The sequence below is a fragment of the Notolepis coatsorum genome (genome assembly GCF_963971535.1).
Source record: "Notolepis coatsorum genome assembly, chromosome: 18".
Lineage (NCBI taxonomy): Eukaryota > Metazoa > Chordata > Actinopteri > Aulopiformes > Paralepididae > Notolepis > Notolepis coatsorum.
Window position 1 is genome coordinate 79,228,195 of NC_140182.1, and position 15,142 is coordinate 79,243,336.

Sequence of the window (15,142 nt, forward strand, 5' to 3'; positions counted from 1 at the left end):
GCACTGCTTACTAACTAACGTTGATAAACCCAGGTTTACCACAGTTAAAACACAGCTACTTACATTTGAGGATAAACTTGCATAAGAAGTTTCACTGTAGATGCCAAGGCTCCCTTGGCTCACCAAGTAGCCTGCATCAAATTCCAACATATAGGATGCCAAGAGCATGCTCTACAACATGGGATCATCCATTTCTATCTACAGTAAAAGCTGTTCACGTGTGAAGGGTTTTTATAAACTCATGTTAATTCTGTGCTCAATAGTTAAATTTTATTACACATCATCCAATAAAATTTTCCAGGACAACTGTTTCTATTTCCATGTAATTGGTCACTTTTGCTCAGTTTCCATGCCTTTCCATACCTGGAAAATGAAAAAATTAATCCCATGTTTTCAATGTTTTCCAGGTACCGTGGGAACCCTGTAAATGTGCCAGAATTAGCTAATGAGCTAGTTTTCATCTGTAGTCCCTGCCTACCATGCATGTAGTGTTAAGTATTGGGAGTCGAGCTGCTCAAACTAGAGGTGGTGGCCAAGAGGAGGACGAGGAAAAAGATGGATGCTATACTGGACAACCCCTCCCACCCCTCATATGAGGAGCTAGCCAGAATGAGGAGCACGTTCAGCCATAGACACATCCCCCCACGACCGCTTCGGCCAGTCCTTCGTGCCAGTAGCCATCAGGTTCTACAACCGTGGGCACGGACTGCTGCCAATTGCTGGAGAACTAATGGCTGGTGATCTTGAGAACTGTTAGGACTATCTGACTCTTAATAATAAACACTGTTAGGACTATCTGACTCTTAATAATAAACACTGTTCGAACTATCTGACTCTTCATAAATTTGCCAAAAGTTACTACTTTTACACAAAACTGTTCTGAAGTGGCTACTGCGTGCACCATGGCAAGTTTGGTATCGTTGGAAACCTCTATTTGTGACGTACAATCTTATCGCAACCAAACTTGACAACATCCTTTGTATCAGCAGCCAATCACTAAAATAGATAGGCAAGTTGTTCATTTGGAATTTTACAATACAAAACTTTGAGGTTGTTTTCTCAAAAACGGGTTTTTATGCATTTTACTTACACACAAAGACATTTTCCTAGTACCTACACACGACAAACATTCCACATTTCTTTCTATCCATATCCTGCTTCTAATTACAGAAGGGTTTGTTGATATATTATTCATAGCCGGATTTATAGTACAATTTATACCAAAACTAGGCAAATATCTATTTTATTATGACAGTAGACAGTATTTCCTGATGTATGGGCTGAGGACATGGCCACAATCCCTTCTGTAAAAAGTTTCTTTTTGAATGTATCAACAAAATGAAACCAAGTTTTTGAATATGGCATTATCCATTTTGGTGATTCGTGTCTTGGCGATATATGCAAATGTGTGCATATTTAATGAGGACATGCCTCATTTGCATATATAAACATACAATTCTGAAAAAATTATCTTAGTTTTAATTTGCCTATTAGGGGGTACTGTCTCGCCTTAACACTTTCTGCGCCAACCCCGAGATTTCTCGGGTTATCTCACCAGCGGTTGAGCGCCAAAACCCGAGATTTCTCGGGTTTTCATAGTTTTTTCGATTTTAATATTCTATACACTCTCTCGGACCTCAGTGTTATAATTGGAACTCATTGAGAACTCGAGAGTGCAACGCCGGCCAAATCCTGCTAGGTGGCAGTATGGCCTACCCTTTGAAACCTTATTTCACACTGTGTTACATTTTATATGGTCCGGGGGGAGAATTTGGACCCCGGCAAGTGAAACGCTTCAATCGAGCAACTTGGAACGCGTCCAGCACACTTGATGCATATTTTGTGCCATTTCATGTCAGGGACCCGATGGACATCAATACTGGAAATTGCATTCAGACAATTGGATTATACATTTTGGAATAAGGGTGGCTAGGTGGTGCAGTGGGCAAGGCACTCACCACCAATTCTGGAGACGCTGGGTTCGAGTCCAGCTCTCCACATTGTTTTCAGTTTGGCTGGTCATCCGTACTAATCAGGGCATGTGAGCGGCGCGGCGCAAGAGCGGCGCGGGGAGCGGAGCGGGCGGTTTTGCCGTGAGCGACGGAGTGGGTTTTAAAATGAGTCGGCGCAACATCCGAAGCGAGAGTTCTCCTCCGCTCCAATCCGCTCCGGGCCGCTCACAGTGGTTTAACACTGATGTAATATACATGTAGTACAATGCCAAAGCAACAGGTGACAATGTACAAACATGAAGGCCATTTTCAACCAATGAGAAGGGTGAACCGTCACTCACATCCTGCTAGACCAAAGTATATTCCGCCATTGTTGTTGTTGTTAGGTTACATGCTAACGTGAATGGCAGCGACCATAGCATTGTGGCTAGGCTAGCTACCATCGCTTAGTAGAGCTAGTTGAATGGATAAACAACGTTATTTAACATTGCAGAATGGGTACAATTACAATACGGCTCAATACAAACAATTGTTAAGGGGCCCAGGGGGTGTAGACTGTTGTAGTTTGGTCAAATCAAGCTCATTTACATCATGCTCCAAAAAAGATTCTGCTGAGCGAGCTGTGGAGCGATGTGGAGCAGGGAGCGCTTGATTCGTAAATGAAGGTGAGCGGAGCGGTGAGCGACTTGGGGGGGGCGGGCCAACATGAGCGGATGGGAGCGGAACCAGACATCTAGAGCGAAGAGCGGATTTTTCGAGCGCTCCGCTCACATGCTCTGGTACTAATACAATGGACCTGTCTCAAAACCCTGCCCTCTTTTCTTGGTCCTCCAATCACAGCTGTCGCGAGGAAGTCCGAGGTAAGCGACAGCTGTGATTGGAGGATCAAGAAAAGGGGCAGGGTTTGAGATAGGTCTATTGGCAGTATTAGGGGGAGGGAAAACTGAGGGGTGGGGATCGGACGTTGTGGACAGCGACTCCTACAGGTCGGTTGGTGCGCCTGCGCAGTAGAATTGAACGATAGGAAATTGGGATGGGAGAAAAATTAAAAAAATGGGAGAAAAAGTAGACAAAAAAAATAAAAAAAATTGAATAACTCCTAGCAAAGGTAAGGACTATTATGACATCAGCCTACTTTGATCCAACAATGATTTCACATGGATCGCAACAATCAACGTATGTAATATTCAAACCGTATGCCGTTGCTGACGATTATATACCTTTGATCTGGAAATAATATCGTGTCCAGGCCAGCAACGCAAACAACTTTGGCAAAATGCACATAGCGCTCCATAACTCAGCTTCCAGGAATTAGCCCGGATCACTCTAAAACTATACAATATTCACCACGGGATAACACGCAAACGTATACATGAAGAAATTAACTATTTTTTACATGTTGGACGAGAGATAGTGACCGTCAAATGAGCAATAGTATTGTCTCCATAGCTATAATATAGAATATAGATATAGCTCTGCAAACATCATGACGCACAGTGAAAATGCCTATCTTTTAAAGCGTGGCCCATTGACTACAGGGATGAGGATAATCGCTGGCGCTGAATGAGTTAATAATAAACACTGTTAGAACCATCTGATTCTTAATAATAAACACTGTTAGGACTATCTGACTCTTAATAATAAACACTGTTAGAACTATCTGACTCTTAATAATAAACACTGTTAGGACTATCTGACTCTTAACTCATTGACGGCCACCAGCTATCGCCATCTGCACTGTTTGGCGCCAGCGTTAATGACCATTTTAGCGATGTTTGCAGACCCATCGTGTGTTCTGTATTATAGCTATGGAGACAATAGTATGGCTCATTTGACAGGCATTGTTCATAGTCCATCACTGACCAATCAGTTAATTTCTACATACTGTAGTTTGTGCACTATTACACGCTATTCGACCCTTTCCAAAATAATCCAGTCTTTTTTCATAGATAGCAAGATATGACGCATTATATTATGCAATATACCCAAATCGCCTGAAACCCGAAATACTTCCAAATCAAAGGTATATACCATGTACATATGTGTCTTCACAAAATCATCAAGGGGGGGGGGTCGTTTTAACTAGAAACTGCGATCGTGTTTGTCGAGCATGTTTTACGTCCGGTAAAACACGACACTGATCGGTACAGAAGCATGTTTTACGTTAAAAAAATACCAGCAGGTTACCTAAGATAGACCTAAGAAAGTACTCCAAAATGAATAAATCCCAGTCGATCCCATGGCGATCGCAATTACTCGTGTATATTGAGCATGGATACAATACGGGAAAGAATAGCACCAAATCTTCCACCGATTGCTATGTTGTGATCCACTAGGTGGAAAAAGTCGGAGTGGATCACAAGACAAGTGATATCCCCAGTTCAAAAGGTAGGCGATACTGCCACCTGGTGAGATTCGATCGTCATTGCAATTCCAACGTAGGCAGATGAGCCAGGGAGACCTAGGGAGCTCCGGCAGAGTTTATAGAACGGGGATCAAAGGATAAAAACCCGAGAATTCTCGGGTATGGCGCTCAGCGCATGGTGACGAAACCCAACTTTTCTCTGGTATGGCGCAGAAAGAGTTAATAATAAACAATGTTAGGACTATCTGACTCTTAACACATTGGGTGCCAACAACAAGATTTCTCGTTATTTCTCGCCATGCGTTGGTTGCCAATAACGAGTTCTCGTTATTTAATCGTTATTTGTTTTATTAGCGATATCCATTCATTTTTCATCCACATTCACTGGGGAGGCTCGGAGCAGCTTTCGATTATGTGTTTCGGACTATAACGTTGGATCAATAAAGGCGATCAATATTTGGAATGGCGATCAGGAATTGGATTAATCTTTTTGCAGAACATCTGATGTGAGGTAAGGACTCTATTTTACCAGTATTGGGTTAATCAGATGTTTTTTTCATAGCGATCACAACGTGTCTGTGTGTGTGTGTGTGCGTGTATGACGTTAGCGCTGACCAGGTCATGGATAATAGATTTTTCAGCCTGCATATACTATCGATAATCTAGCATTTATTTGAAAACTATTCATAAATCAGCCGAAAAATGACGTGTTTTGTGTATTCCACTAAAGGGCTATTATCGCGGAATTTCTCTGAAATTATTAGAACTCTCCGAAACTATACTCGTATTCAAAACGGTATAAAACGGAAATGTACCAATGAAAAAACAGTCAGTTTCGTACATGTTGACTGCAAGCAAGTCATTGATAAGTCCATAGCCATAATTTAAGATATAGTTTAAGCGTTCGCAAATATCCCCGATCTCCCATTGACTAAAGCGCTGGCACTCAAGGGGTTATCTGTGCAAAGGGGCATGGCACCCAATGTGTTAATAATAAACACTGTTGGGACTATCTGACTGAATAAATACTGCAGGGGCGCTCCAGTAGCACACCACATAGCGTGCTGAGTCGCGAAGCGGTCGCCCTAGGGCTGGGCGATAAAACGATAACGATAACTATCGCGATAAATTATTTCCTCGAAATAAACATGAAACGTGGTCGCAAAGTTTCGATATCGATTTTCCAAGCTTGGATATGAGCACACGCACTAACAACCAATCAGTGAAGGAGATGGCCGACAGCGGAAGGAGACCCGGAAGGAGACCCGGAGGTAGGACTCAACAACAAGGCTGGCTAGGCTAATTAGCTTGTGCTTAGTATGTGTGTGGCGTGAATTCTGATGCCACGGTTATAGTAGTGTGTGGTATACGGTGGACGTCGTTGCAATGTATTGGGGCGGAACAGAGTATTTTAGGGATATTTAGTACTTTGGCAATATGGCTCGCTAGGATAATTAGCTTGCACGGCGCAATTGTATCGTTTGGCTCGCTAGGATAATTAGCTTGCACGGCGCTATTTTATATATTTACGTGCCGAGTATGTGTGTGGCGTGAATTCTGATGCCACGGTTATAGTAGTGTGTGGTATACGGTGGACGTTGTTGCAATGTATTGGGGAGGAACAGAGTATTTTAGGGATATTTAGTACTTTGTCATGGGATACACTGCTCGCTCTGGCTAACTGCTAACGTGCGCGGACTGATGACGACATCAACTCGAGACATTCGCAGCAGAAAAACAAGTCTATTAATAGCCCGTCCATCGGCGCTGGGCATAATAAGTTAATTAAACTTGACAGACATTATATCGACGATAATTATCAATATCGAGTTATATGAAAATAATTTTATAATTTTATCGCGATAACGTTTTTGGCCATATCGCCCAGCCCTAGGTATCCCCGGGTTCGTTTCCCAGACCCGGTGGCCATATGCTGCATGTCTTCCTCCCGTTTCCCCCTCTCTCCTCTGTCGGTCCTGCATGGCCAAAAAAAGCTGTCGGTCCTGCGCGACCAGAAAAAGCTAATAAAGATAATTTAAAAATATATAATAATAATAAATACTGCACAGACTCTGGTGCAGTGTGTTACTACGGTTTGGACCATGTATACCATCATCACTATTACTACTAGTACTGTCTGATTGAATCCTGCCACTCACTACTGTTCACTACTACTACCGTTATCACTATTATCATTACTACTTGCACTTTGTTCTATGTTCTATTATTATTACTACCTACCCTACCTGTACACCCATCCCCCCATGCTGCTATGTCACATGAATTTCCCCAAGGAGATTAATAAAGGAACACTTGACTTGACAATGTGCGAGAGGGTTACTGGACGTTACAAGTATTCTGTTGTGGTTACTGACACAAATTAAAATGTAAAATGGCAGCTAGCATAAGAATCACAATAATGCATCATTATTACACCTCTAGAATCTGAACCTGAATCAGCACATTTAAGAGGAGAAAGAGAGGGTGCTATACCTTCCGATGGGCAGAGCGTTGCGGATGATTCTCTGACTGCCTCGTGTGTACTCTATGTCCACTGTGATGGAGGCAGAGTATGTCATGTCTCTGAGCCGGCACTGTAGAAAACAACAGCACACATTTTTGCAAACTATGCACCAAAGTTATGGAACACACTACCTATAGACATTAGGGAAGCTAGATATCTTAATATTTTCAAAAATAAGCTAAAAACTTACCTCTTCACCATAGCCTTTTAATACACTCCACTGTTGATTGTACTGTAGCACTATTTTACTCTGTCCATTCTATTTTATTGCACTTCTATTTTACTTTACTTTTTATTGCACTGCACTGTTGCATAATTTTACTGTCTATTCTATTCTAATGCACTGCACTATTTTACTCTGTCTATTGCTTTTTATTACAGATTCAAAACTGTCAGGTATTAAACGGTGTGGGTATCAAACAAGAAAGACTGTCAGGCTTTAAAACTGTGTAGGACCCAGGCCTAGAACTGCGCCCTGAGAGGGAGGTTTGCCCTGAGTGGGAGGTTCGAAGGGTCAAAGTGGGTATCAAAAAGGAGGGAAGACTGTCAGGTTTTAAACTGTGGATACCAAACAGAGAAGGTAAAGACGACTAAACTGTAAAACAGTAATCCAGAACTATTTTATTGCACTGTTTTAGTCTGTCTATTCTATCTTACTCTTTTTATTATTGTCTATTTTTTAAACTGAATCAAACCATAAACAAGGTGGAATGTTAGATCCTAATGTGAAAAACTGTGATTTTATGTCTGAACTTTCTGTGCTCATTTTATGCCTGTCTTTTTTCTGTTGTGAAGCACTTTGAGCTGCAGTTTCTGTATGAAAGGTGCTATAAAAATAAAAGTTGTATTATTATTATAATCAAATGAGCTGTTATCTGATGAGCGGTTATGTGATGAGCTGTTATTTGATGAGCTGTTATGTGATGAGCTGTTATCTGATGAGCTGTTATCTGATGAGCTGTTATCTGATGACATTTACATTAATTATTTCAAGCGGAGAATTGAGAAAATAAATAACGAAACCCATTATTATTATATATTTTTTTGATCTACTTTTTCTCCCATTTTTCTATTTTTCTCCCATCCCAATTTCGTATTGTCCAATTCTACCCTCCCCTGTCTCGAACGCTGTTAGGCCATGCCTCCCACAGGTCGGCTGCAATGTGGACCAAGCCTTGCATCACGTGTCCCCTCCGGTACACGAGGAGGCAGCCGTCGCATCTTTTCACCTGAACAACGCGATCTCTCAGCGGCCAGGGTCTGCGTGGGAGGGACACGCCGCCCTCGTTGCTTCCTGATTCTGCTGCGCAGGCACACCAACCGACCTGTAGGAGTCGCTGTCCACAACGTCCGATCCCCACCCACCAGCTTCCCACCCCCTAATACTGCCAATTGTATTAGTATGAACGACCAGCCAAGCTGGTAGCAATGCCGAGAGCTGCATTAGTGGCGAGTGCCTTGCCCACTGCGCCACTTAGCCGCCCCCATTATTATTTATTTATCCCAAATTAACATTCTGATGGCCTGTCTGCAGTCTGCCCCGTGCACGTCCTATACATTAACCCATTCCGTGCCAATCACGATGATAGTCGGGTTAACTCGCCATGGCTTGCGTGCCAATCACGAGTATAGTTGGGTTTTAATCGTTATTTATTTTTTTTATCGTTGGGAATGGGTCTGAGCTCGCAAAAGGGCAAATACCGCCGCCTATCGTCTCCCGGATGGTATTGCACATCATTGGATTGGATTGGCTGGGGTTGTGCATCAGAAAAAAAACTGCGGTCCGGGTTTCCCTTCTCGGGCATGCAGTATCGTGTTACCACATTGACTGGGGAGGCTGGGAGCAGCTTGGATTATGTGTTTTGGACTATAACGTTGGATCAATAAACGTGATCAATATCTGGAATGGCGATCAGGAATTGGATTAATCTTTTTGCAGAACATCAGATGTGAGGTAAGGAATCTATGTTACCAGTATTGGGTTAATCAGATGTTTTTTTCACAGCGGTCACAACGTGTGTGTGTGTGTGTGTGTGTGTGTGTGTGTGTAGGTGTGTGTGTGTGTGCCGTTGGCGCGGAGCAAGGCACGGATAAACGATTTTTCAGCCTGCTTCTCTAGCGTGCATAAGGACACATACTATCGATAATCTAGCGTTTATTTGAAAACTATTCATAAATCAGCCGAAAGATTACAACATGTTTTGTGTATTCCACTAAAGGGCTATTATCGCGTCTTTCTCTGGAATATCATTGATAAGCGAGGGGTGTTTTAGACCCATAACCATAATTTAAGATATAGTTTAAGCATTCGCAAATATCCCTGTCCTCCCATTGATTAAAGCGCTGGCCTACAAGCCCTAATATGCTAATATCCGGCCGGCTCTGAATGTGTTAACAGTCGTCTATTATAATCACATTTAACATTTTAAGCATTTTATGAGCAAACAAAATTCGTTAGATTGGACATTTGAAAATGGTCTTGAATGGCCAAAACATGTCTGGAGATCATAGCTTTCTAACGTTACCACTTACATTTTTTTTTACCAGTTAACCTGAAAGGCGTGCTGATCAGCAGTAATGCAACGTCATGATTGTCGATTGATGAGTATCAATAAATAGACAGATTTGTTTATGTAGCCTATATTAAGCAGCACATATAAATGATGAACTAAATTAGTTAATTAATAACTAACATAAATAGCATGGTAATAATATGTAGGTTATTGATCGATTAATGTATTGATACATTTATTTATATTACAAATGATACGCCAGTAGAAGTCATGTTATTTCCTCATTGTGAACGTGATTGTGCTGTGGGTTCTCTCATTCATAACAATGGAAGCAATAACAGCAATAACAAGAATAATAAGAGCTTAATTCCCTCTCTCTCTCATTTCAGGTTGATTTTTCCCCTTCCTGATATTTGCCAAAAGCGCTGTCAGGTGCAAACTGCTCCGTGAGCAAACTGCGCTGGAGAAAATCAGGAACAAACTGCACACCCATGGGCGTGTTTGCGTTAGTATCTCATCCGCGCAATGTCCTAAAGGCCCGAATATACTCGAAAACTGACACGTACATGCACTCTGTTTATAGTCCATTTTTGGTGTCAGTAAGCGTCAGCGTCGCATGCTTATGTTATGACAGCTGGGAACATGCGCAGTCGGTGCGCATATCCATGTCCGTGTGCCTGCCAGATTTTGTGACCGTGCGGATACCCCCATTGGATATGCACGCCAACTGCGCATGTGCCAGCTGTCATAACATAAGCACGCGGCGCTTACGCTTACAGACACCAAAAATGGACTATAAACAGAGCCGCGTGTGCATCGTGTCTGCAGCCGTGTACGTGTCAGTTTTCCAGTATATTCTGGCCTTTAGTGAATAGCGCGCAAAGAGGGAGCAGATACCGTGCACTAAACTCGCGCAGTTAAAGGTGCAATTAGGACCGCACAATCCATCCTTTGTGAATTTGCCCCTAGGTCTTTCAAATGTATGCAAATAAATTTGTCAAAACACTGGTGGTGACGATGGCCAATACCAGTGCTTTTGACAAACACGCGTGTTGTGTCATTCTTGCCTTGAACGGATTTCATTGTTCGGCAGGTTTTTCCATTATTGTTCCATCATCCACCTCCACTGGGGCCCAGTCGAGTCCTGAATCAATTTCAAGATCCTCTCATCACCTACAAATCCCTTCACTCCCTTGCCCCCCGGTACCTAGCTGACCTCCTCCATCCCTACATCCCACCCCAGAGGCTGCGGTCCTCTGACTCCGGTCTCCTCTCCATTCCCACCACCAACCTGCGGACTGTTGGTCCCAGAGCCTTCTCTGTTGCCGCACCCACCCTCTAGAACTCCCTCCCTCCAAACATCCGTAGTGCTACATCCCTGCACTCTTTCAAATCCCAACTCAAAACCCACCTCTTCACCAAATTTGTAAATTACTCTGCCTGATTTCCCTCTTTTCTTTTTTACTGTTGTTACGTTGTTCCCCAATCCCCTTCCCCTAGTTGCCCCCTCCTGTTAAGTGCCTTGGGTCTCCTGAAAGGCTCTATATAAATCTAAGATATTATTATTATTATTATTATTATTATTATTATTATTATTATTATTATTAATTGTACCATCAAAGTGTACATTTCTAACCCTGGTCATGGAACTTCTTCAGAAGGGGACACCTAGTGGGGACCTTATGCCAAGACGGATACCAGATATTAGCTACCAAATATGGAAAAGAGACGATGACCAACTCACTAAGGTACTCGCTCCTATCGAGGCAAGAATGACACAGACTGTCCATTAACCCTTTAATCGCCAATGACGTGTTAAGATGTCATTCCTCGCCATGCGTAATCTGCCAAACGTTTTACAGCGTCTTTGAGATCAATATTTCAAATTTCTGTCATGGTATTCATATTTCACCCACGGATCATTGACTGGTGCTGTAGGACTCCGCTCAACTCTCCAGCGCTTCAATACCGCCACCTGGTGGCCGATCGGCGAGGTGAAGTGCTTGGTGTCCCCCCTATTCCGTCCGCCACTCGCTACCGCTCGCGGGACTCCATCTGGACACACTGGATAATCGATCCGTTGCCATAACTCGATAAACAACATTATTTGGACGTATATAGTATTATACAACCCGGAAATGGTTCGCCTAGATCAACATCCCATAATAGCGATCTTTTTGCTCCAGTATCATCCCCCATCGCTACGAGGAAGCTGCTGTGAGTTTCAGCGTTTTTGATTATTATTATCCATACAAACTGCTATGATCAATATATCACCCATACTACATGAAACATTTAACGTCGGTCATTGCATTATAAACAACCCCCCCCCCCCCCCCCCCCTCCGGTCACCAGCAGATGATGAGTCATGACGTTTAGGACCTTGTACAATTGAAATTTTTAATCTGGCGTCAATCGCTATCAAACTTCATTTGATGATCATATATATGCATAAATGGCTATAACTCACGTTCTATGAAATACTGCAGAAAACGATAAAAACATATTTATACTCTAGACCAGGGGTGTCAAACTCATTTTCACAGAGGGCCACATCAGCATTATGGTTGCCCTCAAAGGGCCAAAGACCGTATAAATGTTAATGTAATGTAAAATAAATGTAGCTACTCATTTACATATTGTTAAACATGTTGTTTCTGTATTTATTACTTATTCAAGTTATACATATTGCATATGCATTTGCATAGATGTAAAAATATATGTTAGCTTATGTTATTTTAACAAATAATTTTTGTTTATCAGAACCCCATATTACTCCATTAATCAATGATCAAACTATTCAAGTAAATAACAAAGAAGAAGATCATCAAATACAAGCTATGACATTAAGTTTGTTCAAAACCTTTTTGTCACAGTCAAGAGGGGCAGAACTAACAACTGAGCTGCAAAGAACACGTGGGACAGATGTAGCAGATGTTACAAAAACAAATGGCTGCACACAACCTTGCAGAGGCCATACATCCAACTAATGGAAGATAGTTTAATTAACTTTAATTAACAGATTGCAGAATGGGTACAGTACAGTACAGCTCAATACACACAATTGTTAAGGGGATGCAGACCAGAGCTTTAATTAACAGATTGCAGAATGGGTACAGTACAGTACAGCTCAATACACACAATTGTTAAGGGGATGCAGACCAGAGAAAGACTTTCGACTTGTTTACATCAGGGTCCACCATTTTCAATTCAATTGTTTTTAAATTGTTTTTAACACTGTAAAGTAATTTTTTGTTTTTGTTTTACACTAATGTAATTTTAGCTATATTAATTGTTACAGTAGGTTCATTATGCATTGTGTGTACTGACTTTTAATAATTTTGTTTTTTGCAATAGTGATTGTTTTTGTGTGTTTTTTTGTGTGTGGACCCCAGGAAGACTAGCTGGTTGCTATCGCACCAGCTAATGGGGATCCCTAATAAAATAAAATCAAATCAATTCGTAATGAAATTGCTATTATGTGTCTGCATGAACACACAACTGTAACTGTACTCAAAACTAACAAAATAAGGGTTGTCTCAGTTCACAACTATATTGGTTTTGGGTGGGACTTGTTTGCGTCCCTACAGCTTCTTATTCAATTGAGCGAGATGCTCGGTTATGTCACACAGCCAGTTTGCATCTGACAGTTCAGACAATATTTCTTCAACCCTTTGTTACCTATTCCGCCTGGATATTTTTTGTATTTTGGGCTGTAAAATTGTCAAAGAATGTCTGAGTAAGTGCTTTTGGCTTTTTTCCTTTGTTACTTCATCAATACCTACATGTATGTGTAAGAATGTGTAATAACTAAGGCTGTCAAAGTTAAAGATTTATTAACGCATTAACCCACAATTATTTTAACGCCGCTATTTTTTAACCCAAGATTAATGTTTATATATAAAAAAAAAAAAAAAGAAAAAATGTTTACTAGAGCTCTTGGGGGGCCACATCAAATGACGTGGCAGGCTTTGATTGATTGATTGATTGAAAAGTTTATTAACAGATTGCAGAATGGGTACAGTACAGTACATCTCAATACATACAATTGTTAAGGGGATGCAGACCAGAGAAAGACTTTCGTCTTGTTTACATCAGGGTCCCCCATTTTCAATTCATCATAACATATATGACATACATGACATACAGATAGACAGTACTGCTACATCTATACATTTATGACATATCAGATTTGCAAATACAGTACTGTTTGTGATACAAAAGTGTCCAGAAAAGGAGTGTATATACATTTGGCGTAGAAACTGTACATTGGAGGAGGTTGGTGGGGTGGGGTTGGGTGGGTTGGGTGAGGGCTGTACATTGGAGGTGTGGGGGGGGGGAGGGGGTTGGGTAGGGGACACACACACATTTTACACTGTACATTGGAATATTGACAAAGCCTTACTTGGTCATTTACTGTACAACTAGGTTAGGACATTTGTAGGGGCCAGTTTCGAATTGCAGTCTCACGTAGGTGTTTTTTGAGAGTGTTTTTGAAGGTGGGTAGTGATTCACATTCCTTTACAGCTTTAGGCAGGGCGTTCCACATTGATGTGGCATAATTGCGAAACGTGTTTAGTCCCTTGTTTGAGCCGAATCTGGGTTTTACATGATTTGTGGAGCTCCCTCTGGTGTTGTGATCGTGGTATTCACTGACCTTTGGGAAGTATTTTGACATGTACATGGGTACCTTGGTCGCGTAGTGTATCTTGTAGACCAGGCCCATTGCAAGTTGCTGTACTCTGTCGTCTACTCTAAGCCATCCTAGGTTGTCAAAGTGGGCAGGGGTGAGGTGGGTTCTAGGAGTCAGGTCAAGTAGTAGTCTGACTAGCTTGTTTTGAGATGTTTGTAATTTGTTTTTTAGTGCCTTTGAGGTGCTTTGGTACCATGAGGTGCAAGCATAGTCGTAGTACCCTTGAATGAGTGCTCCTGCTAGAGTCTTCAGGGTATTCTTGTTTACCAGAGAGGAGATCCGGTACAAGAATCGCGTTCGTTGGTTGACTTTTTTTATTACATTGGATGCCATTTTGTCACAGGAAAGATTAGCCTCTAGGATGGAACCCAGGTAGGTAATTTCATCTTTCCTTGTGATAATATTGTCACCCACTGTAACCGAGAAGCCGTCGGTCTTGCTGAGTTTGTTATTTGAACCGAAGAGAATGGACTCTGTTTTGCCCATGTGTAATGATAGTTTGTTGTCGGCGAGCCATATGCAGATTTTGCCTAGTTCCGAGCTGAGGGCTTTTTCAACCTGTAACTTGTTCTTGTCAGAGACCAGCAGGGCTGAGTCGTCCGCAAACAGGAACAAGTTGCAGTCACAAGCTGACGACATGTCATTTGCATAAATTTGGCCCGCGGGCCATGAGTTTGACACCTATGCTCTAGACCGTATTTTTGTATGAATGAAAAAGTAAAACGTTCCTACACCCTGAACGATAGCTAATCGATGTTGAATGGGCCATAGTAATGTCAATTTAGCAATACAATTTAAAAAGTTATAGCCCTGCAAAGTAGGTGAACATCTCCATAGACAAATAGAGCTGGCAGACTGGCTACAAGGATGGATATAAGCGTGGCAGAGAAAGGGTTAATGTTATGGACAACAAACCTCATGAGGAGAAACAGGCCTAGTCACATTGAAGCTCTCTTCGACGTCAGGCATGCCGACGTAGATGTTGAGGTATCTGGAAACAAAGGGGGTTTCATTATTATTAATTCACTCATGCAGATAAGAATAATGGAGACAAAGGGCGGCTGGGTGGCGCAGCGGACATTGTGCTCGTCACCA

At 41.9% G+C, this 15,142-nt stretch overlaps 1 protein-coding gene across 1 annotated transcript in view; it reads right to left on the minus strand.

Moving 5' to 3' along the window:
- Nucleotides 1-15,142, minus strand: part of polr3b (polymerase (RNA) III (DNA directed) polypeptide B) — a 105,373-nt gene that overhangs the window by 87,557 nt on the left and 2,674 nt on the right. The window contains exons 5-6 of the mRNA XM_084334814.1: nt 14,963-15,038; nt 6,811-6,911 (exon numbers count right to left, since the gene is read on the minus strand). Coding sequence (XP_084190940.1) covers nt 6,811-6,911; nt 14,963-15,038 — 177 coding nt within the window. The remainder of the gene's footprint in view (nt 1-6,810; nt 6,912-14,962; nt 15,039-15,142) is intronic.